Source organism: Heliconius melpomene, chromosome 11 (assembly GCF_056956725.1).
Source record: "Heliconius melpomene rosina isolate 202511_hmr_F chromosome 11, ASM5695672v1, whole genome shotgun sequence".
NCBI lineage: Eukaryota > Metazoa > Arthropoda > Insecta > Lepidoptera > Nymphalidae > Heliconius > Heliconius melpomene.
In genome coordinates, this window is record NC_140399.1 from 6,321,391 (window position 1) to 6,348,237 (window position 26,847).

Consider the following 26,847-nt stretch of genomic DNA (forward strand, 5'->3'; position numbering starts at 1 on the left):
TAAAAAAAAAATTCTAAAAAATCATGTTTATTCTCAGCAAGATATTTTATATAACAGATATAATTTTGCACTTATTCTATTTAAATGAATACTTACACAACATCCTATCAGTCACTTATTGCGTTTTAACAATAAAATTAGTCAAACTATATCTATTAAACACGTCACACACGAACGTCGTCCAAGATTTACAACAATATTGAAAAATATAATTCTATTTGTGAAATGTATACTATAAAAGCGTGCTATAGCACGAGGTGTCGATAGTCGATACATTAGGGGCCGTACATAAATTACGTCACACATTAAAATTAGGGGGTTACGAAGTATGACAAGACGTAAAAAAGATACTAATTTTCATAACAGAAAATTAGTATCTTTCTTTGCTCACTTTCATAACACTGTTCTAATTGAACTTACTTACGATAGGGGTCTCAGCTGTCACCAGGACAAAAGGGGGGGGGGGTAAAAAAACAAAATTTTAGTATGAAGTGATTTATGGATGGCCCATTATTATATGTACTCTAAGTGAAACCACATAATAGTGATTGAAAAGAACGTTAGTGCATCAATTGTTTGGGTTGTTTGGACGGCGACGCGCCCGGCAGCCGTCCGTCGCCCGCTCTTTTTACACCTGTTGATTTTATATCTGAAAAAAAAAAGATATATTTTTAGATGCTTGCAAACCTTATATGTTTATACGGAATATATGGTTATATTTCGCTCTGGTACCAAGCGCAAAAGCGCAGCGATGATTTCCACAATTCAAAGCCTCGAAAATTCGATCAGTGGGAAACAGAGTGTCTTAACACTAGGTTCCCTCTGCCTACCCGAAGTAAAATATTACCTAAGCAATATGACAGTGTGTTACATACCTTGCAGCCACCTGACCTGCGTGGCGGGCCCGTATCCCTTGTCATTGCGCGCGGCGATGCGGAATATGATGGCGGGCTTGGTGGAGGAGTCCACGTGCGCCGCGCCCAGCGACGCCTGCCCCACCACGCACGTGTTCGCCTTACCGCAGTACACACGCACGAACGCCAGCTGCGACTTGGCCGCCTCCTGAAAACAAATGATTTTATTTGCAGGAATGCAGCGACACAATGTCTAACTATAAACACGACGGCTGTGGGTTCGATTCCCAATCAGAGTAAAAAAAATATCATTTATTGCAGTGAGTACCGCCACTCAACATGCATTGACTCAAAAATTTTGCGAAAACTAAGGAACAGAGTGATAGATCACTAGAGTATCTGTCTCCCGGCTATATGTGGCGATACTGACCTTAGGTTGTGAATTAGACCTGACAGCTAAATAAACAGAGTATTCGAAGATGCCCTCCGCGGCGACCTGCGGCGGCTCCCACGAGAGGTGCGCGCCCTCCGCCGACTTGGAGATCTTGATGGCGGACGGCGCGCCCGGGAACCCCGGCAGACACGTCTTGAACGCCGACTCCTGTCGCATTTATTTATTACGTTACCATTTGTAAATATAAATGCACAATTAAATATATGTATATTAACGAAAGCTTAAAAAATTGAAAAAGTCTTTCTAAACTATTATAACTATATTTGCATTCGAAAACATTTTGCACACGCATTTTAAACCCCGATGAATAGAAAACTTTACGCTAATCTGTGGGCTGACAGTCTAATCCTGTTAAAATTGTTTCTTTTCAAATAAGTTTTTTTTATCTATTTAAATAAATACAGGCTGTTATTATATTAAAATTCATACCTCGCTGTAATCTCCTCTGCCACACGAATTAATGGCTGCAATTCTGAATTTATAAGCTGTGCCGTGTTCCAGCGGAGTTGTTGGTATTCCAGTTAAGTCCGGTAAACTATCCAGAGATAGATTCGACAGATCTACGTTTGGATCAGATATGTAATTTTGTACCTGAAAATTAGTACATAAATACACTACAATATTATTTATCATTTATTGAGTTAGAGTCAGAACGGAAGTGTCTTAATGGGGAATGGAGTGTCATAACTCTAGGTTCCCTCTCAAGCAAAAAGCAACAATATTAATTGCAATTAGTCATTCACGAATATATATCTGTATTTTGTATTTTATAGAGTTATATAAAAAATATATCTTACTGTGAATGTTGTTCCTTTAACAAGACCAACTGTATACCAAACATCCTCTTCATTCTGTGGTTTGGGTTCTTCAGGCTCTGCCTAGAAGAAACAATAATCATTTTATAATATTTATAAAATTAAGATAGTAACAACTGTGTAAACAAACTAATCATTTGTAGATAAAACATATTCAGACAGCAATTATTTTAAGTTTTATGGTTATTTTAACCTGGGATTTACTTTGAGGCTGCAGTGACCACATCACCCTTAAAAAGGTAAAGCGCGGCGTTGAGATGCACCAATCTGCCACACGTAATTTTCAGTCACTTTAACACTAGGTTCTTTCTACCCGCCTTGTTATATTCGGGCATTCTATATTGCAGCATGTTGGTTAAGAAAAAGAGAAAAATAAGTAATATCACATAGGACACCTTCTCGTGGTGGTGCAGCGCGGCGCTGGCGAGCGTGGCGAGAGCATGCGCGGCGTCGGCGGGCGGCAGCGGAGGCGCCCCATTGGCGGCCGCCGCGCCTGAGCTGCTCACCGCGCCCTCGCCCTCGCCCGCACCCTCCCCGCCCTCCGCCCGCACTCCCCGCGCACCTCGCGCGCCCGACGACGACACCCCCGCGCCGCTCTCCTCGCCTGCAACACCCACTTTGTAGCTTGCCATGTCTTACCAAATCAAAACTATAGAGACGGTACATCTGACTGTAAATGCAACGGTTGTGGGTTTGATTCTCACTCAGAGGAATGAATTATTATTTGCTTAATCTGAAAGCAAGAGCAATTAAAGGAAAATAAATAATTTCATGTTCACAATTTGTAACGAAACAAGCACTAAATAAATGATCCAAGATTTATAAGAATAAATTTGATCCATGAAACAATTTTTCTTTCATTGCTATAATTATTAATGTAACTAGTTATAGTTAAAATTAAATTCACTCTTTTTCCCATTTTATTATATACTACTTGTTAGCTACCATTTTAGTTATAAGTTAGTACATATATAGGTAAAATTATTTTAATATATTTTTTATACTCCACTTTATCTATACTAATATAATAAAGCGGAAGAGTTTGTTTGTTTGTTTGAACGCTAAGATCTCTGGATCTACTGGTCCAATTTACTATGTTTTTGTTTTGTATGAAAGCTGCATTCTTCAGAAGTGCTATAGGCTATATAACATTACATTACACATATGTACTAATATATTAAAATACTTTCTAATTACATGTCACAATTTATTCTGCCATGTTAATAACAACCGTCGTTGCTAAGCATTGGTTTGCTAAGTTTCTTTGTTGTTTTAAAAAAACGTCACCCAAAATGAACTTATATTTTGAAATTCATCCTTATAAAAATAAATATATTATATAATATTTAATAAATATTCTTATAGTTCAAGCAGGCGTAGCCGCGTCCAGGTCCACTAGTGTATATATACACAGCAAATTTGTATAATAATACAAAATTTTAGTTAACAAATTTAATTATAATATTCTACCTTGAAGTAGATTAGGCGATAGTAAAGCTGATCCATTAGCAGTCATAGTGAGGAGAGGCATGGAGTCACTGACAGAGGGCATTGTGTCAGCCGCACCTTCCATTTCTGATGTGTCAGCATCATTGAATCTAAACAAATCACTTGTGTATGATTTTAAATTAAAATTTAAACAAATAAATCACAAAGAAAAAATAATAATAAGTGCTAATCTATGTTATAATTTTAATTAAAAGAGTTAACACAAAAGCTGCAAAAAATACTGTACATTGGGTTTAAATAGATAGATTTTAAATAAGAGAGTAACATATTATATATTAAAGTACTAAAATAAGAAATGAAAATTTGTAATCTAATAAAATAAAAAGTTATTCAAGTCAAAACGAAACAAAAAAAATGTAATTATAAAAACTAAAAACTCACTCATTGGTCTGTGGCTGTGGCAACACAGAGAAGGAATGTAGTACTGCAGGACCATTAGCAGTTGATGATATCAATGCAGCTTCATTTTGACCACTGCTTGATATGTCTGCTCCACCTTCAGTTGTACTGGAACTGTCAACATTTAATTAGTTTTGTATAAATATCTATTTTGTGTGCCAACTTAACACCGTATGTGCATATAGTATGCAACACAAATAGAACATAGTTGTATGTACGACTATATACTTTTGAATTCGAGACATTGAATGTTGAGTGAAACTCAACATCACATTTTGTCTTATCAATGAAGACATAAATATAATTTATTCTCGAGAGTTAAATGATGGGATTTCAAATCAGAGAATCTTTGTGAATCATCAAATTCACAAAGTTGTTCCTGCTACTCGTGTTAGACATGATAATGAAAAAGTCTTATTATAGCCTTCTTCAATAAATTAACTATTCAACAAAAGTATTTTTTCAATTTCAACAAATTGTTTCGAAGATTAGCATATTTGACCAAACAAAACCTCCAGCCAAATTCCAAATTTGTATAAAAGTATAGATTATAATTAAAAAGATTAAAAAAATACCTAATGCCTGTACTGAGCACTTCTTGTGCAGCACTGCTTATGTCATTCACATCATCACTACTGGCTACACCTTCACCCCCACCCATATCTTCATCCATTGTACTTGATTCTTCTACAAACAATAATGTATTTAATAAAAACATTTAATTTTGATACCGATAATAATTTAAATATGACATTTTATCAAAATTACCATGAAGCTGTTGTGGAGCATAGCCACTGCTTCTTAAAATAAAGTAACTGATCTGTGTGGACTTGATTCCGGAAACTCAGGAAAATCAATTATTATCATTTCCTCACTTTGGTAACAACATTTAGTTCCACAACTCAACACACAGTCTTAACAATCTCTAGGAAGTTGGGAATTGAATGTCTTAACACTAGATTTTTTTTTGCCTGACATATTTTATACAAGATAAGTAAAAAATTTTAAATCACCATCTTGTATCATAGGTGCATCTGCTTCAATAGGCATTGCTGAACTTATAGACTGATCTGGAGATTCTTCTTGAGCGGGATCAATTCCCTGACCATCCCCTTCTCCTTCACCACTATCTAAACCTGGATCTTTTAACAGAGGCTCCATATTTTCTTCTTGGGGGGAGTTATCTTCAGTTTCAGCCTGTAAATTTAGATATTTATTATTGCATATAATTAACATTTTTTAAAAACAATTTATTATATCAACATATTAACAAAACTTTAGATCTTATTGCAATTATTAAGGACCTCATTTTTTTAAATAATATCAAAATTAATACTTTTTTAAATAACAATAGATTCCTTTCATTTATAAGTTTTAAAAATACTTTTCTGAAAAATATGTTAAAATTATAATGTAATATTTATACTTACAGGAGTAGACAAGCAATTATCTCCTATATATGCTGACTCATCGACTGTCCCTGGGGTAGTGTCATCTATATCCATCTCTTCTTCTGCTTCTGCATTATCTAAAAATGTAGTTATTAAAATGGTATATTCATTTAAAATTATCAGTTTCTACCTAAATGAAAATCAGGTTAGCAGAATGATAATTATGGGTGTTAGTTTATGGTGAAGGTTGACATAATCTCCATCTTCTGATTACCTTGCTCTTGTACAGGTTGTTCTTCATTTTCTTGTTGATCTCCAGGTTCAACATCCAAAACATCACTGCTACTTGAAGGAGCACCCCCATTTGTAGCTACATGCAATAATATTGTTCCTACATATTATTATCTATATATAAATATATCTTAAAGCATGATGTGGATTATCAAAATCAAAGGTTTAAAATATACTTATCAGGTAAGTATAAGAAATATAAAACTAAAATATATGCTATAAATAATAAAATAAATATTGCTTTTAATACGAAAATAAGAATGTAACATACTTAAATAATTTTAGATAAAACAAACATACCTCCATTATCTGCAACCGGGAGAGCTTCCGACTCATCTGGAACTATATTATTAACTGCATCATCTCCAATTGCTTCTACAGGATTGTCGCTCATAGGGGAGATTTCCGCGCCATCGGGAACATCACCGTGCAGAGCAGAGTCTGATTCCATTGTAAGAGAAAATGACTAACAATTTTTATTATACACGAATAAACATTGAATTATATCAACTAATAAGGAATATAATACAACATGTTTGAAATTATTAATAAAAATTAAATTTATTTGACAGTTAGCAAAGACAGTCCATAGTGCCAAGCCAACTCGGCGTCATATTGTATATTTTTTTAATATGCCTAAAAAAAATATTGTCCATGACCACAATATCTACAGCCTTAAATATTGATATCATTCTAATAAAAATATCTCAATAGTATTATAAACTATAATTATTTATATCTCATATCATAATACTGTGTAAAATATACAACATTTACGATTAGACTGTATATCAGTATATTATTTACACGTAATTATTACGTTCGGTTCGGTTCTTTATTTATGGCGCTTCGATAATTATTACGTTTATTAAAGTAAATTCATATTATCACAGAACACATTTACTCATAACTGCATATTATTAATAATAAGTGTTGCCGATCGATAGTCGACTATCGATAGGCTATCGATATTCTATCGATAGTTGTCCGATAGTAGGACTATCGATATTTAAATCGATAGTATCGATATTTTCGATAGTATCGATACTATTGAATTTCTAGGAAACGATAGTATCGATAGTATCGATAGTATCGATAGTATCAATAGTATCGAACTATCGATTATTGTGAACTATCGATCGCATGCTAAGTTACAATAGTATCTTTCTCTTCACCAAAATATAAAAAAACAAAAGAAATGTAACAAAAATGTTTCTTGTCCTTTTCATTTCATCTTGTAGCTATGCTTAAGAATCATATTCAATACTATCGCGAATTAGCATACAATCGATAGTCCATAACAATCGATACTATCGAAAATATCGATACTATCGATTGTCCTATCGATAGCATACGCTTTTTTAGATTAAAACTATCGATAGTTTGGTAACGCTAATTTATTATATTATATAACATACTGCATATTATGACATACAATTTGACAAGTCAAGTTCTGCTTCTGATTGACAAAATTTTGTGGTTATTCTTAAATATTGCTCATATTTATTACATAAACGAAGTAGAATTGAATTGTAAAAGTATTATTACAAAAACATCAAAATATACAATAAGTAATCAATTTAGTAATAATACTTCATAACCACTACGTCGTTTTATACTAAAGTAGATAAAGATAGTTATGTACTTAAATTTAAAAAAATAAATCAGCTTCAGATGTATCCCACACACAGCAGAGTAGGCAGAGAAGACTTAGTGTTAAGATACTCCGTTCCCCACTTTCTGCCGAAAGAGGCATCAGGAGGCATAGAGTGTGGAGTGGCAGAACTTAACACCGCTCTTTGCCTCGACACCAGAATGAAGAAATACCGTCGGGTTAAAGTCACACCCTTGTGCCGCTGCGCCACATCGGCCTCTTATTTATTTACTTAGATTTTCATAAATAAAAAATGATTGTAATTAATATGCTTTTTTAATAAATTTAATACATAATTACAGATAACTACCACAATAATTTAAAAAATGTCACATAACAGCAACAGCAATAACAATGAAAAACCAGGTGATGGGATTCGTTCTATGAGATCAACAACAGCTTTTAGAGTTATTAATTTTGAATTATATGCTAAACCAGTATGTAAGATTTCCTTTTAATAAAAAATATTTTAAACTTTACTATTTAAACTGTTTCGATTAGAAATGTTGTTTTTTTAATTTCAGAATATAGTCATAATGACAATTGGCCTTACATGTTTTGGTCTAACTTTAGGCTACATAGCATATATGAGACAAAAATATGAATCAATGGGCTATTATTCAGCTGTAGATAAGGATGGAAAGGAAATATTTGAAAAACGGAAGTCAAAATGGGAACAATGATTGCGAGTTCCATAATTTTATTGTTAATATTAAAATAGTTTGGTAACATGTATATTATTACAATATGTTGGCTTGTCATGTAAATAATAATTTATTTAATTTCATTGCAGTTTCTTTTAAATTAATGTTTTTTTCCTTGATTGATGATCAGACTTTTATTAGCAACAATGGCCTTGATGCATATTATGTTGGAAGAAAATATTTATAATCAAATTTTCTTGAGTTAGTATTAGATATACAATTTTATATAAAATTTTGCGAAAAATGTCTATATCCTAAGGGATAGTATAACAGTTAAGATCGAGACATATCTGGAGGGTTTTTTGTCTTTATACTTGACTTTGTCAGAACAGAAATATTTTGAGTATATATATTATAGATGTACATATATCGAAATCAAAGAGCTAAACACTACTAAAATGTGTGGTGTCAATGAATTTGTCAGAATTATGAGAGTGAAAGACTATTTAAAAAGTGCAAATTACTAAATAAAACAAGGAGCAAAAGGAACAGTTAATTTAGTTTTTTTCGACTTTACGCTGTATCCCTGATGTAGGCGAGTGTACAGTGGGTATCTAGTGTTAAGACATTCCTTTCCCCACTTTCCGTGTTTAGTGGTGGAACACAACATCCCACTTTGATTGCTTACTAGAATGAGGAAATTAAAATATTAAATAATACATTTTTCCTGGGCGGGAATCAAACTCATAACCACTGCGTTTACAGTTATACGCTTGTGTCACTTTGAAGTGATAACATGTGGAATACAACACTTTGTGTTGTACAGGGTCTACAGGCATGGAAAAATCTACCAAATCTATACTGCACTACCTGTCGCTTAATACAGGAGGCACCTCAGTTTAAGTTGTTTTTGTGTTTTTATCATCACGCTTTATCCTGCACACAGCAGGGTAGGCAAAGGAAACCTAGTGTTAAGACACTCCGTTCGTCAATTTCCGCCGAAGTCTGGACAACCAAGAAGAGAAAAGAGAAATGTTAAATCTTTCATTTGCTGGAGACGGATCGAACTCACAACTTTGTGCCCGGCTGGCCTCAAATTTATTTTATTATATATCTTTTCATTAGAATATTCTTAAGAAAAGGGGTTTTTAATATTTAGTTTTACTTTTTATCTTTTCATTACAATATTTTTACAGGTGGGTTTTTTAGTATTTGTCGTAGAAAACGTCGCTTTCTTTGTTAGTAACTTATTTTCAGACTAAATAACAGAACTGTAATTGTTTTATAATTATTAAGCAGCATAATATTTTGAGTAAGGTTGTTGTTTTTTTATACATGTTATTGTTTCGGATTTTTAAAAATACATAAACAAACTATACACTTAAAAAAGTCTTTTGTCAATGTCACTGTGACACTGAGGTGCTAAATTGAATTTTAATTTTTAAGTTTAAGTATATATCTATTAGTTTAACTAATAACTTTCAAACAAAACTATTAAATTGTGTCACGTCTGCCTTTTTATTTACTATAAACTGTTATTTCTATTTTTCTTATATGTTCAATTCCTTTCCTTTCTTTATATAAAGAATATCAATCATGTTTTCTGCGTTGAAGAAGTTAACAAGAACTGGAGATGATCGCTGCCCAGCACCAATGCCTATGTCGTCTTCACTGCAAAAGAAATTTTCTAGAGGAGTACATTTTAATAGTAATTTTTTTATTTTATTATAACCTGTACTTATTATATACGAATTTCGATTTATGTAGAACAGATAAACGTACAGTATCAATGTAATAATTTCCATAGTTTTAAATCAAATTATCAAAATGATATTCGATATGTTATATTTTAGTGAAGATATTGATAAAAGGAGATAGAAATGTTGGTAAATCCTGCTTGTTACAAAGACTCCAGGGTGGTTCATTCACTGAAGAATATGTCCCTACAGAACAAATACAAGTTGCTCCTATACATTGGACATACAAGAACACTGATTATATTGTAAAAGTAAGATGGAAATTTAATATCAAATAATGTTATTTAGAATATTTATGCTTTTAATAAAAATAATGGACATATAAAATGAAGTAATTTAGTTTTATTTCAAACATTAATAGGTAGAAGTATGGGAAGTTGTAGACAAAGGACGCACAAAAAAGAAGCCTCCACTAGGATTAAAGCTGGAAAACCAATCTACACCAGCAGTAGCAGAAGAGGAATATGAAACGCCAGTCCTGGATGCTACTTTTCTAGATGTATATAAGAATGCAAGTGGAGTTATATTGATGATGGATATCACAAAACCATGGTTTTAAATTTAACTGTTTTTAAACTCACTTGAAAATATGTTTTATTTATATTTATGAAACATTTTTTTATACATATTTCTGGTTATTAATTTTAGGACTTTTGAATATGTGGTCAAAGAATTGGCAAATATACCAGCTGACTTGCCTGTGGTATTATTAGGTAATCATTGTGACATGCAGCACCATCGTCAGGTTCACCCACATCATATAGAACAAGCTATGCATCATGCTAAAATGACAAGGTAATCTTTAACTTCCTCAAGTCTTATATACAGTCCAATGCTTGTGCCCCTGTAGATATATGTAAAATAAATTTTAAAAAAGACTTGTAGAGAAGCAATATCAATAAATCTGACTGGGTATGGGTTCTGGGTGGGGTAAGTTATATTAATTTCTCCTCTTCGGAATTTATAAAGAGAGTGTGGCATTAGGTTCTGCCACTTAACCCAATACCTTGCAATATCAGCAGAAAATGGGGTATAAAATGTCTTTATTCAGGTTCGCCATGCATATGTTGTAGGTTGGAAAATTGATAAGATGAATTTCATAATTTTTGTTTGACCCTTAAATAAAAAAATGTAATGATAAAAGAGATATATGAGTAATTTCTATGCCTGTCCACATATTAATTAATTTAATTTATAATTTACATTAGGACAGCCCCTATTCGTTATGCAGAATCTTCCATGAGAAATGGATTTGGTTTAAGACTATTACACAAATTTTTAAGTGTTCCTTTCTTAAGACTACAAAAAACAAGTTTGTTGGAACAATTACAGAGAAATCAGAAAGATATGGAGGAAATAGAAAGAGAATTAGATGATTTCCAGGTACTAATTTGCTTTAAAATAATATTAGGTTGGTCAATATAATGTGATTGACTAATGCATTTTAAATTATTTTACAGAATTCAGATGAATCTCACTATAACATATTCTTGGACCGCCTTGCAAATAAGAGGCGTCAAAGTGTGGAACCAGAAACTAGAGTGAGCAATGACCGCTCTCCTAGCATAGTACTGGGTGCTGGTAAACCAATAGTGCCATCAAATGTTAATCCTCTTGTAAGATCTTGTTTTTAAATGTTGGTTTATTAAACTGTCTCTTTTTAATCAGGACAAAAAAAGAAAAATTATATTGAATTAATCATGACTATATAAAAAAAAAATAGAAGTCACCTTTCTATCCCCATATAATAAGGAACCCAATCTACTTATAGTCTTGCGACTGACTGCACATTTAAAATAGAATAAAGATTAAATATATTGCTTTCAATATAATTTACCCAATATCTTAAAATTGTTACAGTTAGCTCAATCCTTAAATCCCACCTTAACAAAACACATGCAGAGTAATGAAAATACTCAACCAAAACTTTGTGAATATGTGAGCCCACAATTAACTAGGAATAAACCACCTGTCAGTATGGACATGACACCTTCAAAATTGCCACAAGAGAGGTGAGATTATTAATAAGTTTTATATTGATCTAGATATATATCACAATATTTTATAAAATATTTGTGCAGCCATTGCACAATGGGACACTGTTTGACAAAAAGTGACGGTTGAGGGTTCATTTCCTTCTTGGGGGATTGAATGATTTAATTTTCTTGCTCTCAAGCGCAACTCTTGTAATTTAGTAGCAAGACAATGCCCGAAACTTGGCAGAGAGTATTTTAACACTAAATTTCCTCTGCTTACCCTTTTTTTGCTTTGATTAATTCTTTCATGTATAGTCTCTAAAATTTAAATGATCTCAAGATTTTAAATATTTCACTTTTTTATAGTGTCCCAAGTACACCTTCAGGAGCAAGCATAGCTAAGTCAGGGTCGTCGGGTGCCTTAGAAGAGTTTTATGCGGGTACTTTGGATAGTAGTTTTTTAGAAGATCTTGCGCCACTGCCTAATTCCACACAAGAAATGACTTATGAGACTGACAGGTAAATTCGGGTCATAAATTATATGTTATTAAGTTTTTAATGTATTGTTATATTATAATATTGATACAAATTTTCAATATTTAGATTTTTTTTAACATTGGATCTAACATGATTTTATTATAATATAAATCGATAGTTATTTACAAAATTTGTAATTAGAAATTAATATAATATTTTAATTTTATTTTGTTCCCCTCCCCTTTATACAGTGAGGATGACGAAAATGCAACAAACCCTAAAGTAATCGCGGATAATGATGACTTGGACATTGAAGGAAACTCTCCTATCAAAGAAATAATCAGAAGAGAGAGCATCAATACAGTATTATCTTCAAATAAAAATGATGAAACATTAAATCTTCTAAATAAAGCTGTAATAAGCAAAGGCGATGAATATAATAGCGATAGTTTATCATTAAATAATAATACGCCTAACATTCTCATGAATAATGATTTTCCATTATGGGCTGGTGATTCTAGTGTAAGAAGGTCTCCAGAAGGTAAATGCATGATTTTTTTTTAATTTAAATAATTAATACTTCACATTTTTATTTTTATATAGAAATGTAATAAAAATATAGAATAATTAATTAAATACAACATTTTTAATAGGTGGTGAAGATCCAGCCCAATCAAAAGAAACTGATGTCAAAGTAAGTTGTTAATAATTTAATAATTATTTTTAAGTCTATGTTAATTGTAATATTTTTGTCATGAATAAAAATATTTATCATATATTACTGTTATAGGCAGAGAAAAAGCACAAAAAGAAAAAATCTAAGGACAAAGATAAGGGAGACTATAGTGATAAATCTGATCGAAAAGATAGGAAACATAAGCACAAGAAATCCAAAGGTGAAAAACAACCTAACCCTCAGAGCAGCTTACTGGAACCATCTTCTGTCACTACGGAATTTAATTACGAAGAATATGACAGCCTTTAGTATTGAACGCAATAATAAAGAGGTTATAATTTCATGAAACAAAATAAATTTATAAATGTTGCAAATCTGCTTGATTGAATGAAAATAAAAGCAGATGTCTTCTTTTGTTTGTTGTACAGTATGAGCTAAATTGTTATTTAACATAAAAATATATTTAAATATTTTGCTTTATATGAAACATTAGCAAATTTTACACAGAGTTATATTAATTATTGATTTGTAAACACAGCATTTAAAAGGTTTTATAATTGAATAGATTATATAAAACACGTGGGAAGATACAACGAATTACCTCCAGCGTGCCTAGTTGATATCTTATACTTAAAATTGATCTAGGGTATAAAGATTTTGTTAAAATTTTAGTTTCATTCAAAAATATTTAGATTTTTTGTAGATTTTTTTAAATAATATTTATTAAGATGGACGCTGGATGTGCTTCTGCATTGTAAGTAATACATTTATGATTGTTTTTAGGACATAATTACAGATATTTGCATGTATTGAATTAAAGAGATTGCTGCCAAGTATTGCTTCATTATGATTGCAATGGCATAAGAGTTAGATAAACAAAAAATTGTTTTGTGTCTCAAATATTAACTTTAAATATGAAAGAAATCAATAATATCAATTTGATATAAGTTGTATATGACGCGACTGAAAAACTGTATTTGTTTAATAACAAATAATAATATATTTTAATAAGTATGCAATATTTTGCAGGGCGAACAGCATTAACCTCATGTGCGAAAAAAAAGAATGTCTATTGTATAGGAGCCCTCTTAAATGTTTTTTTTTGTTTTTTTAGTATTTGTTACATCGGCAAAAGAAATAAATCATATGTGAAAATTTTAAATATCTTTTACAGTTTATGACGTTCAGACTGATGACAGACAGTACGGAGAGTAATCTTAATAATAGAGTCCTGTTTTACCCTTTCAACCCCAAAAATGGATGTAATATGTATGTCTAGGCTCCATAAAGTTAAGCCTTATTGTTTTGATGATATGAATATATTAAGTATTTTTGATTTTTTTAAAGGATTTTATACTTATCTCAATAAAATTTAAAATGATTAATTGTACGTGCTAACAGCTTTACATGACTTATATTAAATGTGTGTACAATTATTGAAATGTTATAAAATTATAAAAATGGTAATATATTAAAAAAAATATCGTTATGCTTATTGTAAAATAAATTCATTTTGCAAATCTATTTTGTATTCTTACAGCACTCAGATTATTTGGTATTTGGTTTACTTTTACTTCTTTTTTGGAAAGTATAATATCTAATATTATACTTTTTGAGGCCTTCCTGTCGTGACGTGACTGTAGTCGCGGATGGTTGCGAGTTCGATTCCTCTTCACTTCTGGGAACGAATTATTTTCATTTCTTTTTTCGGGTAAGTAGCTAAACAAAGCGCAGGTTTGAGTTTCGCTACTGAACACGAAATATCTCGAAAAATTAGACGGAAAGAAGGAAACGGAGTGTCTTAGGCGTTCCCAATATAAGCGGGATTCAGTGTAAAGCTATAAGGGAATCTATTTTTGCACCAATAAAAATAAATGTCAAATCAAATCTCAAATGTGTATTCACAGTCAGTGGTTCATGAGAATGCATCAGCAATAATGAACCAGGAGGCGAATGATGTGAGCAATGACGGCTGATATTGTTTTCAACGAAAGAATTTTAATAAATAGATTACAATCTATTCAAAATGTAAATATACAACCACATCGATATTTTTATTGGTTAGATTATAAAAATTGGACCACTTGTTGTGAAGTCCACGCAGTAATGTAACAATATTACAAACAAAAAATCTCTACATAACAGAACTTACAGATATTAGTCAACTTTATTTTATACATTCTATAGTACACGATTAACATTAATATTTACCTAATATTATATTTTATACATTCTATGTATAGTAGATAATATTCTCGATCTGTAATAAGTTAATAAAACTATAAAATATATTCTCCAGTTAAAGTATAGGCATTCAATAAGGCTAAGTAGGTAATGAAACGATATTTGGTGATTTTACTGTAGTCCTTGCGTGCGACACGATGTACTTACAATATAAATATTTATACAAAGCACTTTGTACTTGCCTTTTATATTTGTTATGTTACTCAAATTTTAAGTTAAATGCCACAAACATCAAGCAGTCTAAACTTAATAAAAATAATTTCATTGTCGTCTTGCCAATTTCTGTCGTAAATATAAAAAATATTAAATAAAAAATTACAAAATCGTACAAAATGCTGTCAAATTATATAATAGTTATCACACTTTCAAATACAACTGCCGTCGCGACGTTTCCTCTGATAGACACAAATATTGTACTTAAATTAATTTTGCAAGAATGTGTTAAAAGAGGAACCATAACAACGAAAGAGGGCCATAAAAGTTTTATTGCAATATATATTTTAATATATTAAACAAATCTTAGATAGATTTAAATTTTAGTGAAATATTACATATTTACTTACTGATTATAAGTAAAATTTATTAAAAAATCTAATTAGAATAATAAAAGGCATAACCTTTTATTTAAATTAAATATAATGATACCAGTAACATTCATTTTGTGTAAAAATATATTACATTTTTAGTAAATTTAAGTTAATAAATTTAACTTTTAATAGTTACGTTTATTATTGAAACATACAGACGATATAGTTTATAAAGAAATATTTCAAATTCATAATATTAAATGCATATTTTAAATTATATAAATAATGTTAAAAAACATGTTACAAATTAATTGAAGTAAAAAATGTTACTGTTATAATTCCAGTGCAAGTTGCATCTATCCATGAATGACCTAAGAGATTTTTAAAAACATTTTTTAGTTGGAAATCAGTAAGTAAATAAATATCAATCAACACATTTATTAATATTATATAAATATATTTAAGCAAAATTGGCATATACTAATAGCTGCTCAAGTATCACTCAGATCATCATTATGCATGTTAATACTTGTGCATTGTCAATATTTTTTAACTTGGAATATTTGTTAACAATATTATTTAAGTTTTTAGCAAACAATTGAACTTTTTTTATTTTCTGAAAGTAAACATCTATTCTATTAAAAAGGAATGTAGAATTAACTGCTGATAAACTTCATTGAGCTATTTAGGATATATCAATTTATTTTGGCCTCGGTTTTCTATTGCATAAATTAATTAGTAAATAAGAATCAGCCACAGCATGGCACTCTGCATAGTTCATTCACATATAATTTCCTAACTTTATTGCTTTTCATAAGACCGATTTATACATAACAAACAAATAACCGCAGCCCTCGGGGACTAGGGTTATAACACTCATAATGTATACATTGCATTAAATAAACATAATTATATTCATAATCAACATATTAGGCAATTTTAAACATTATATTTGTAACAATGTCTCTTTTGATAGATGTGCAAGAAAGTGAAAGTTAATTAAAGTGAAAGGTATGCAAGTTTAGTTCTATTACTTCATATAGTCATATGTCCAGTCAGCAAAACTTCGGCTGACATCTCAGCGCTCGAATTAAACAACAATATCTATCTGAATGAATAATTCACTAAATCCTAATATAATTATCTGTATCTCTCGTAAACTATGGGCTGCAAAATAATTTGAATGCATCTCTAGCTTCCTTAAACTTAGCCTAGCTAGATAATCTTATTTACAGTCACTAACGATAATTGTTCAAATGTTTAATGCCACGACTCGCGGTCAGTCCACGCCGTCGTCGAGGTAGGTCTGCAGCGCGTGCGCGGCATGCGCGCCGTGCGCCGGCAGCCCGTGCGCGTGCACTGCGTGCGACACGTGCGCGCTCAGCGACTCGAAGCTCACGCTCTGCTCCACGAACGTGTTGTGCACCTGGCTGGGAGGCTCCACGCGGAACTGGCCCAGCGTCCAGGGGTCGCCGGGCCAGGGCGCAGGTGCGGGAGCGGGCGCCGGCGGCGGCGTGTTCAGCACTTGCGGCGTGGCCTCCGCGCCGAACGGCGACCCGCCCCACACTAGCGACTCGATGCCGGCTGTGGGCGTGCTCATGTGGTTGAACCCCCAAGAGCTGGGGGCCTCGGGCGCCTTGGGCAGCGCGCGCCCATACGCGTCCTGAGTGCCAGCCCGCGCGGGGCTGGGCAGGTGGCTAGGGCGCGGCGAGTAGGGGCTGTGATGCTGCTGGCGCGACATGGGGCTGTACTGGCCGGGCGTGGGCGTCTTGCCGGGGGTGCCCCTGAGGCTGTCACACTTGACCCCAAGGCCGGGGTCGGGGCTCGCGTGCGTCGACGGGTGCGGCGAGAAGGGCGCGTGATGTTTCGGCATCGGACTGTAATTGCCCGTGTTCCACGCGCCAGCCTTTTGTAGGTCTTGTTTGACAATTTGGCTTGTGTCTGGACTTGGTTGAGCCGAGTATGGACTAGGTTGTGACGAATATGGACTCGGCTGGGTGGAGTACGGGCTTGGCTGTGTGGAATAGGGGCTTGGTTGAGCTGGACTCGGCTGTGCCGAATAGGGACTTCTTTGAGATGAGAATTGATTATCCTGCCTAGGCATTGGACTGTAGCTACCATAATTCCAATTATTAGTATTCTTTTTGTCCTGTTCTTTGTGTTTCATAGCTAAAGTTTCTGGGCTAGGTTTATTTTCTAATGAAGTTGTCGGACTGCATTGTTCGATAACTTTACCGTGCCTTATTTTAGATTGACTTTCGAGTCTGTTCAGAGGACTCGCTTCGGACTTATGGGAAGGTGTCCCCTTAAACTGTCCTAAATTCCAAGAGTGATTACTTTTAACAGATTCTGGTTGAACATCGGGACTACTTGGTACCTGACTGTCAGGTTTTTGGACGGGACTGAAGTGTGGACTCCCCATATCAGTCTTGACGGAATCCGATGTAGGTGTAGAGGAAGAGTCTGGTTTTAATTGAGCAAGTGGACTTGATAGAGTAGGGGTATTTGAGCCTTTTGGAAGTTGTGTGTTTTCAGTATTAACAAGAGAATTATCTAAAGTATTCCTACATTGTTCAAAGATTTTACTACTAGGAGAGTACTTTTTATTCGCGTCATTGGAAGAACGTTTGTCTGTCAAACTTGTGCCCACATCAGATACACTTTTTGGTTCCTGAAAAACTCCTTGGGAAGACTTGTCTGGAGATTTTATTGTATTGCTACCTGAACTTATGGGAATGTCGCTTTTATTGGACTCGTTTGCGCTATCGACTTTAACTTCAGTCTCTACTTTTGACTTTTTCTTTTTTGATTCATCAGCCTTACTTTCTTTGAGTTTATTTTTTTCTGGATCTAGACTATCTTTTAAGTCCTGGAGTTCTTTTCCTGTATACAGACGTTTCATACCACGGGGTAAAGCTCGACACGAGCTAAGATTCAACGATTCTATGTGAGGACATTTTAATAGAACTTTTTTAACAGCGTCATATGAAACAGACGATCCACACAGGTTGAGTATTCTGAAAGAGAGAGCCATAATATAATATAATATAATTTAATAGTAATGGTTTACATTTTATTTAATAGGATACTAAAATTATTTGTGACATTGCAAGTACATGTTGCATTATATTCTATTTTACCTTAATTTGCTGTTTGGCGAATCTGCAAGTGCTGAGACCGCGTCGTGTAAAACCTTAGCGGCAGAGGCCCAAGACAAGTCCAATTCTAGCAAACTATGAGACCATTTCTCGCATATCAGTTCAAGGCACGCATTGGTCTGCCGAAGTACGTTGCAGCCTAAACAAATTTTGATTTTAGCTTTTGGATAATAAATAGACAAAAAAACACTAGTGTTGCGACAGCACCCAATTTTTAAGACAATGCATGGTGAGTGGTGGAACTTAACGCCGTGCTTTATCTCGTTACCAAAGCGAGAAATTCAAAATAGTATCGACGACACAAGCACGTTAAGCTATTATTTTTTTATTTTCATTTTTGAATCTTGTAGTAATATAGGATTGTTTTTGTAAATGATGGACAAACATATATCGCTACCTACTCCGGTCCACGATGTTCTAAGTAAAATAATTAATATTGTGTAAGAACACTATTTCTCTAGCTCCAACTATTAAAATATATTACGAATAAATATATAGCTATCCGACACGAAGTAAATCAATATTTACTACTTCGTATTGGATACCAATGTATATTTTTAATGTCCATCAAGAGTAAGCTCGCATACCGCCTAAAAACAAATGCTGCAGGTCCCAAGCGGGCACGCGCACGAGGCCTGAGTCGGTGAGTCGCTGCAGGCCGCGCAGGTCGAGCAGGCGCAAGCGTGTAGCGGCGCGCACCAGCCGCGCCAGCGCCTCGTCGCCCAGACGGTACTCGCCCACCGCCGCGCGCTCCTCCGCCGCGCTGCACGCTATCGATACTTCCTCGAGCTGCGACCACCCGCACGCTGACATCTGTTGCAAAACGTTCGTTGGGCAATAGACAATTAATACTAAAGTTCTTACAATTTTTCGTTTGCTTAAATAATTTTCGCTTGTTTTCATTTATAGTATACAAATACCAAACGCTCTACACCGATCCTCCATTTTTTTGTAATATAAGACAAATCTGCGGAATTATTATTGTATTACATCAGTTACATCCATTATTTAATAAAAACATGAACCAATGTTAACTAGACTTATTGAGAAGAATAATTGTGAAAGGTTCTTTGTGTGTCAAAGTTCCCCATTTGATGAGGGTAACTTTGGCAGACTATAAAATTCAGATGGTCTTCTATACTGATGTATTTTGAAAGGTTTATGTGAATGTCTATGGATGAAAAATATTTTGAGCACTTGCATAAAAAGCACTCTTGCAGTTTTATCATCACCATCAACAGCATCTTCTAGCTTTTCCCCGTAAAGTAAAAGCAAAAGAAATCTAGTGTATACAAAGTTACAAGGTTAACGTATACAAGGTTTCGAGCATTGAATAATGAGTAAAATAGAAAAATTATAGCTTTTTTTTAATAAAAATTAAATCAGCTTCGCGTTAGTTAGTTTAGCAATTTGCATTGTATCCCGCATACAACAAGGTAGGCAGACGGAACATAGTGTGTGTTGAATTAGGACACTCCGTTCCCCACTTTCTGCCGAATTCTGGAGGCATTGTGTGTTGAGTGGCAGAAGTCAATGCCACGCTTGCCGTGACATCAGAGCGAAGAAATGGAAATATAAACGTAAATAAATATTTCACTTCCTCGTGTGGGGATCGAACCCACAACCGTCGCGTTACAGTCACACCCTTGGCAACTGCCCCACGACGGCTTCTTTTTTTTATTAAAAAAAATAGATTAATATAATCATACACATACCTGCTGAGAAGCCTTAACAGAAGCCAAGACTAGCTGAGCGTTAGCTGCTCTGAATACCCTCATTTTAGGGCAGCCCTTCTGTAAGGACTCCAGTGGGATGGGCGCCGGGTGTGATGTCGCTAGCGCACCTGATATATCAAGTACTTCGAGATTCGGACAATGTTCCTGTATAACATATTTTTCGTCATAAATACGTAACATATTTTATTATTTATGGGCGTATAGAGACATGGGAAATGTCTGAATCAATCTGTTTTTGTATCAAATCAATCTGTTTCTAAATATCAAATTTGTATTATTTTGAAATTTAACACATGTGTATGAGTCAAATCTTACCGCGACTGATGAAAGTATTTGGGGTAAAGCTGAAAACTTGTTATTAGCTAGAGTGAGATGCGTAAGTCGTCCCCCGAAGTTCGATGCTACGCGCGCCATCGACGCCGCCGACAGGCACGTACTTGAGCCACCCGTTTCCGACTGTAAATATCAATGTTTCTTAATAAAGGTCATCGATCATATCATCATGTGTGACAAGGGGTGGGGTCCTAAATTCTATGGCGTCACATTTCAAAATATAATATACAAAAAAATTCAAAATTGGTGTTGGGTGGTGGGTTAGGGGTCAGTCAATTAAAATATTATTATAGCAAATTTTATATTTCATAAATATGTTTTGAAATAACATTTTAAGCGTAAACCACTAATAATGGCAAGACATACCGTCAACGACAAATCAAGGCGTTGTAAATTATTCAATCCTTGAACGAGATCATACAACTGTTCGGGTGTGATGCGACTCCAACCCGCCACGCTCAGTTCCACTAGGCCAGGACAGTAATCCACCACGCACGCCAACACCCACGAAATGTTACACACTTTCCATTGAGCTGTAAATAATAAATATTCAAATTTGTTATAAATTGTTATAGCATGAAGCTGTATCCCACATATATGATAAGAAGATGATAATGGTCCATAGGCCTTAATGGCTCAATCCATTAGGCTCAGACAGAAAAGCAAATCCCCACGAAATGTTACACATTTTGCATTGAACTGAAACTATTAGATAAACTATTTTTTTGTCAGCTTTACTGTTTCCCAAAAGAAACACTAGAGAACCTATTTTCAAAACATTTGATCATCTTTCCGACCTAATTCGAAACATTGCCCTTTGAGTGAAAATTACCCTCACGCTATATCACGCACATGGCATGGAAGGCAAAGGGAACCTGGGAACCTAGTATTAAGACAGGAACGGAGGTCCCCAATTAGACATTCCGTTCCCCACTTTCCGCCGAATTCTGGAGGCACTGCGTGTAGGGTGGCGGGACTCTTTTTAACTCTTTTTTTTTAAATTTAAATATTATGTAGCAGTATTTTATGCACTCTGTTGGGACCTAATCCTTCTTTATACAATAGGTAAGTTATACATTCCCAAATATAGAATTACTAAATGATACTTTATAAGAAAGTATATTTGTGATGCGACAACGACGACAAATGTATATGTAGTTGTATAATATAACTTCTATTACATTTAACACCCATAAACTTTATAAAAATATTTCAAAAGTAAGTTCTTATTATTAAATACTTGAACTATTGATACAAAACAACAAACATATGTTTTTGGTATCACACACTAACTATAACACAGAGCACTGTAGCAAACATCTATTAGCAGTTTAGGAACATGCAGCATTTATTTAAATTTCACGCAAAATTATATTATTACAATAAAAACGTGAGAAAAAGTAAAAATCACGATTTAATGCTTATATAAGAATCCTTACCAATATTTAAACTCTGACATTGCGACAAACGGTTTTCGAGAAGCCAGACCAGTTTGTAGTCAGTTTTACATTTTTCGACAGTGTATTGCGCAAGGTCTACATTCTTCCAAAGTTCTGGCCTACAACTGACACTGTGCCACAGTTTACACACTCTACTCAATCTGAAAAATATACAATTTATATTATGAAATTATAATAATACGGCGTTTTTGTTCTTTATTTACCTAATTGCTTATTTCGTTAAAGATTACGAGTTAATTTTTTTTTCAGCTTCACGCTGTATCCGATATGTAGCAGGGTAGGCAGAGGAATCTTAGTGTTAAACTCCATGAGCCTACCCATTTTCCAGAGGCACTGAGTGGCGGAACTTTGCCCCGACACCAGGACAAAGAAATTAAAATATTTAATTTTCTCGAGTGAGAATCGAACCCACAACCTGTCGCGTGTACAGTCGCACGCTTAAACCACTGCGCCACGACTAACCTCTGTCGTTTATTCATATATAAATTTGTCTTATTTTAATTAAGATGACACGCGACGTCGGCTACCGTCACCTGACATATTCCTTGCAAGCAGCGACTAATGGCGACCGCTCACCCTGTGGGATATATGTATAAGCGTTTATATAGTTTCAGAAAAAACTACATATCCTGGCAAAACATATAAAATATACGCAAAGATACTATCATAGCAAAACATTGGCCGTAAATATAAAAAATCAAAACATAAACTAACCTAACAATGGCAGGTAAAGTTCCTTGCTGTACAACATGTTCAAAAATTTTCACTAAAATCTCTTCCGGCATGGAATGCGCCCATGGACTTTGTGGGCCACTATCCTTACTATCTGTTGCGCTACTTCTAGTTCTTTCAGTCTTTTGAGCTTTATCTGAAAATATATAGGTACTCTCTAAAAATCATATATATAATATTGCATATAATGTCTTTATTAATGTGTGAAGTAGAAGAAAAGACAGATTTTCTTTTATTTTCACACATCTCACGCGAGTAACAGTGTAAGCAGACACAGCAGTAACTAAAACACCATTCCCCACTTTCCTCCAATTCTGGAGTCATTGGATATAGAGTGCGGAATTCAACGCCGCGCTTTGCCTTGACACCAGAGCGAATAAAGAAATATATTAAATTTATTTCCTCAAGTGGAAATTGAACCTATCGCGTTTATAAGAAATCTGTCAAATGTGATCTGTCATTAAATGTGAGTACACAATAACAAGATGTAAGAAAGAAAAGCAGCAAAGAGAAAGTAATGATCAATTTTATATGAAATAAATAAATATCAAACAATATAAGTTATGTAAACAAACCTTTAGTCCTGGAGTTATTATTATTAGATTTCCTAGCTTTTGGGCGAGGTTGTCGTGGCTTCGTCGCTGCGACGCTCATCGCGGCCGCAGTGTCCCCTCGTGACGGGTCGTACTCTTCACCAGAGCTAGCACTTGGTACAGGTGACGCTGCTCGCTTTTTTTTAGATTTCCTTTGCCCAATATCAGCTATTGATGTTGGTGTAGGAGTTACCTAAAATTAAGTTTAGGGTTCAAACTACGTTACGTTATTTATTATAGATATCATTGCGGCGCAGTAATCTATTTGATTATATACTTGATGGTTCTAAGTTCAATCCACAATCGAGGAATGTGGAACAACACAGCACAGTTAGGTTATTCCATCTAATAAACAATGTCTATACTCTATGCTCGGATATTTTGTATACAATAAGTGTGCAAAAGTTAACAGAAACATCATGCATTTTTAAAACATTATGTTAATAGATACATAAATATAGTGTAACTAAGAGCATTATTTTTAAACAGATTTTCATACATATAAAGAGATCTGTATAACTTAATTGATAATATTACAGGCATAATTATAAGCTTTAATTATTTAAAACATGGGATTACCTGTCTTTTAGGAGCCAGGCACAACTAAAAACATTAAAAGTTATATATGATTTAGATTATTCACATAAAGGAACAATAATTTTGCAAGCCTCCTAGACCAGCCCAGCCTTTTTTATATTTACATTTATTTCCATTATAAAAAACCAGAGATTAATAAATGTCTTATAAAAACTATAATTATATGAAAATATTTATTTAACCTTAAGCAACTATATTACTTTTTTTAAATTAATCTACCTCTGTTTGATGTTAGTTTATATTTATATAATTTAGTTATAAAAAAAACTTATTATTCACTTTTATTATGAAACTAGTTATAAAAGCGACATCATCTGTGTGGGAAAGTAAATTGATATAGCATTTTTATTTATGAACAAATTGAAGTAAAATAAACACAAAAATATAATAGTGAGAACTACATTTAAATTGGTTAAGCCATGTCTGAGATTAGATTGCACAGACACAATGATAAAAATATATATTTTGAGTCCTATTACTTTGAGAAATTTCCACAATAATAAATTTTGTCATATTGTTACTAAGTGCAATAAGTTACTAAGTACAGACAGAGATCAGATACGTTTGTATAATATCTGCTATAGATTTCAATTTCATTGTTATTTGGCTTTACAATAAATAACTACTTAGATACTACTTTGTTTTTTATAAAATTATTGTAATAAATATGTTTCATTTCTCTATTTAATATGAAGGTAATTATTGCTAACATAACATTTAATATAAAGTAGTAACCTAATAAATGTAAGAATAGTAACATAAAATTGTCTGAAAATATATTGTATGAAATTCATATAATAAATTATGATTGTAAGATTGTATATTAAAATAGGAAAAACAGGAAAACTTAGACCTTAGATAAAAATTGTTGTTATGGCAGTGGACCAGAGGGTCAAAATATATATATATAAGTGTATTAAATAATGTATAGTCGTGTAATAGATAAGTATAAATTATTATTAAATCATACTTACAGTTTCCTGAATACTTGTCCTTCTTATCTTAATTTTAATTTTAGTATTTGTGTCCACTATCTGACTTCGATATGTGGCTGCACATTCAGACTTTTTAGATTTCTTTTTGCTACGAGAACTACATAAGTCCAACATTGAACGAGGTTTCCCACTACAAGGTATCACTATGTGAGTTCTTGATTCCTTTGATTTACTCTTTTTTGATGATAATTGACTAAGTTCATGACTGTAAGGTTTGCCACTTTGTCGAGGCATATTAATTAACGGTAACTTTACACTAGGGGTAAGCAATTCATCATCTGAACTTTCACTTTCTTCTTCTATGTCCTCACCTTCATCCTCCTGACACTCACTACTACTCACTAAGTTTAAGTTCTTACCACCTTTCACCTTTGACACTATACTTTTAGAAGAATGCGTCCTTTTGTGAGAATTACGTGAATGTTTTTTTCTTTTCTTCTCTTTTGGAATACAACCATTAAGGGTAGAATGATCTGTATTACGTCTGGAGTGCTGCTTATGTTTTCTGTGGCGAGGCCGTGTCGGGGACGGCAGCGCTCCGTTGACCACCTGCATCCTCTGATGAGCAATATCGTCTATGCTTTGCTCAAAATCTGTCTCTAGCTTAACACAAGAAATATTTTCCACATCATCTTGTGCTGCATCAGAATCAGAGTCAGAAGTTGCTTGTGACAAATGAATATCAGGAAAAAGGTCCTTGCGAACCGAGAGCCTCATTGCGGGCTCAGCAGCCTCATAGCCACCGTTTACGGGACTCGAACGGCCCGACATACCGCCCGCTTCCCGCCGCCCTCACGTACCACTTCTACAAACCGCTCACCGTCACCTGTCCGTCGTGAAGTAAACAATCAGTTTGACACATCACATTTTCACTTTTGATGCTGAGACACTCACTGACCATTAAACGATTGTGTGATTACGTCTGATTGTCGATAATTGATATACCGATACGCGTCATATTTTTTAACTCGCACTTCTTGAGACAATTCAAAGCATCTTTTTTTCTTTACGTATTCGCATTTTAGGTCATCCATGTTCATGTAACGATGTGATTGCGAAAAACAAAGTACTAAGCATTTTCGCGAACACTAACACTTTTATCTTCGCGATAGGCAGATTGATTGCGCTAATTCCGACAATATGTACCGAATCTTAATTATTTTTGTCCTCTGCGAGTTGATGAAAACTGTTGACCTTGTTAAAAGCTTATTAGGTTTCAAATTTTAGTCAACAGATGCAGACATTGTCACAAAGGTGTACTTAGTTGTTCGTCGTTTGTGCACACTACGCTTGAGAAGACGTACATAAATACATTAAGAAAATAATAATGTTGTATATTAACTATGTATAACTTTATTCAAAAATAAACTCAAAAATAAATTAAAATTAAAATATATTTTTGTAAATACTGATTTGGATGCTAATTTATAAATTGAAAGTTAAAATAAAGACTCCATAACAAGCATAAGATTCTTGTCAAAGAATTGTCAATTTGAGAATAGTCAAAGTTTTGTATTTGGTAACCCCGAAAACAATATTTGGACCAATGGGCATCTTTATATTTTCTTTCGCCAG

The 26,847-nt window shown here is 33.7% G+C and overlaps 4 protein-coding genes across 10 annotated transcripts; 2 read left to right on the top strand and 2 right to left on the bottom strand.

The window, feature by feature from the left end:
- Positions 1-11: 11 nt before the first annotated feature.
- On the bottom strand, positions 12-6,333 carry LOC146534623 (uncharacterized). 3 transcript variants are annotated; one of them, XM_085192655.1, is made up of 13 exons: positions 6,014-6,332; positions 5,697-5,792; positions 5,462-5,559; positions 5,045-5,228; positions 4,607-4,718; positions 4,014-4,145; positions 3,594-3,733; positions 2,519-2,727; positions 2,106-2,186; positions 1,738-1,899; positions 1,285-1,455; positions 876-1,062; positions 12-649 (listed from the first exon to the last, which is right to left on the bottom strand). In XM_085192655.1, exons 1-13 carry the CDS (start codon positions 6,162-6,164, stop codon positions 561-563), a joined length of 1,812 nt encoding a protein of 603 aa, XP_085048781.1. In that variant the 5' UTR covers positions 6,165-6,332; the 3' UTR covers positions 12-560. The 3 variants fall into 3 exon arrangements, with proteins under 3 accessions (XP_085048781.1, XP_085048782.1, XP_085048783.1); XM_085192656.1 differs by having other exon boundaries at positions 3,594-3,721; positions 6,014-6,331; XM_085192657.1 differs by lacking the exon at positions 5,697-5,792 and having other exon boundaries at positions 6,014-6,333.
- Positions 6,334-7,125: 792 nt separating this feature from the next.
- On the top strand, positions 7,126-8,154 carry LOC146534624 (small integral membrane protein 8). Of its 4 annotated transcripts, none has more exons than XM_085192672.1 (3): positions 7,126-7,284; positions 7,670-7,804; positions 7,892-8,154. In XM_085192672.1, the coding sequence occupies exons 2-3, from the start codon at positions 7,694-7,696 to the stop codon at positions 8,048-8,050; spliced, it is 270 nt and encodes an 89-aa protein (XP_085048798.1). In that variant the 5' UTR covers positions 7,126-7,284; positions 7,670-7,693; the 3' UTR covers positions 8,051-8,154. The 4 variants fall into 4 exon arrangements, with proteins under 4 accessions (XP_085048798.1, XP_085048801.1, XP_085048800.1 ...); XM_085192675.1 differs by having other exon boundaries at positions 7,139-7,280; positions 7,668-7,804; XM_085192674.1 differs by having other exon boundaries at positions 7,150-7,349.
- A 1,257-nt stretch (positions 8,155-9,411) lies between these two features.
- LOC146534625 (rab-like protein 6) lies at positions 9,412-14,417 on the top strand. Its single transcript, XM_085192659.1, has 12 exons — positions 9,412-9,430; positions 9,598-9,719; positions 9,865-10,019; positions 10,130-10,320; positions 10,417-10,563; positions 10,977-11,151; positions 11,229-11,384; positions 11,629-11,780; positions 12,111-12,263; positions 12,473-12,762; positions 12,875-12,915; positions 13,012-14,417. Exons 2-12 carry the CDS (start codon positions 9,608-9,610, stop codon positions 13,204-13,206), a joined length of 1,767 nt encoding a protein of 588 aa, XP_085048785.1. The 5' UTR covers positions 9,412-9,430; positions 9,598-9,607; the 3' UTR covers positions 13,207-14,417.
- Positions 14,418-14,917: 500 nt separating this feature from the next.
- Positions 14,918-26,632, bottom strand: Fbl6 (F-box and leucine-rich repeat protein 6). Of its 2 annotated transcripts, XM_085192640.1 has the most exons (11): positions 25,252-26,632; positions 24,260-24,283; positions 23,663-23,873; positions 23,070-23,223; positions 22,335-22,495; positions 21,262-21,428; positions 20,878-21,018; positions 20,542-20,706; positions 19,414-19,639; positions 18,809-18,965; positions 14,918-18,685 (listed from the first exon to the last, which is right to left on the bottom strand). In XM_085192640.1, the coding sequence occupies exons 1-11, from the start codon at positions 26,041-26,043 to the stop codon at positions 16,948-16,950; spliced, it is 3,936 nt and encodes a 1,311-aa protein (XP_085048766.1). In that variant the 5' UTR covers positions 26,044-26,632; the 3' UTR covers positions 14,918-16,947. The 2 variants fall into 2 exon arrangements, with proteins under 2 accessions (XP_085048766.1, XP_085048767.1); XM_085192641.1 differs by lacking the exon at positions 24,260-24,283 and having other exon boundaries at positions 25,252-26,630.
- Positions 26,633-26,847: the final 215 nt, after the last annotated feature.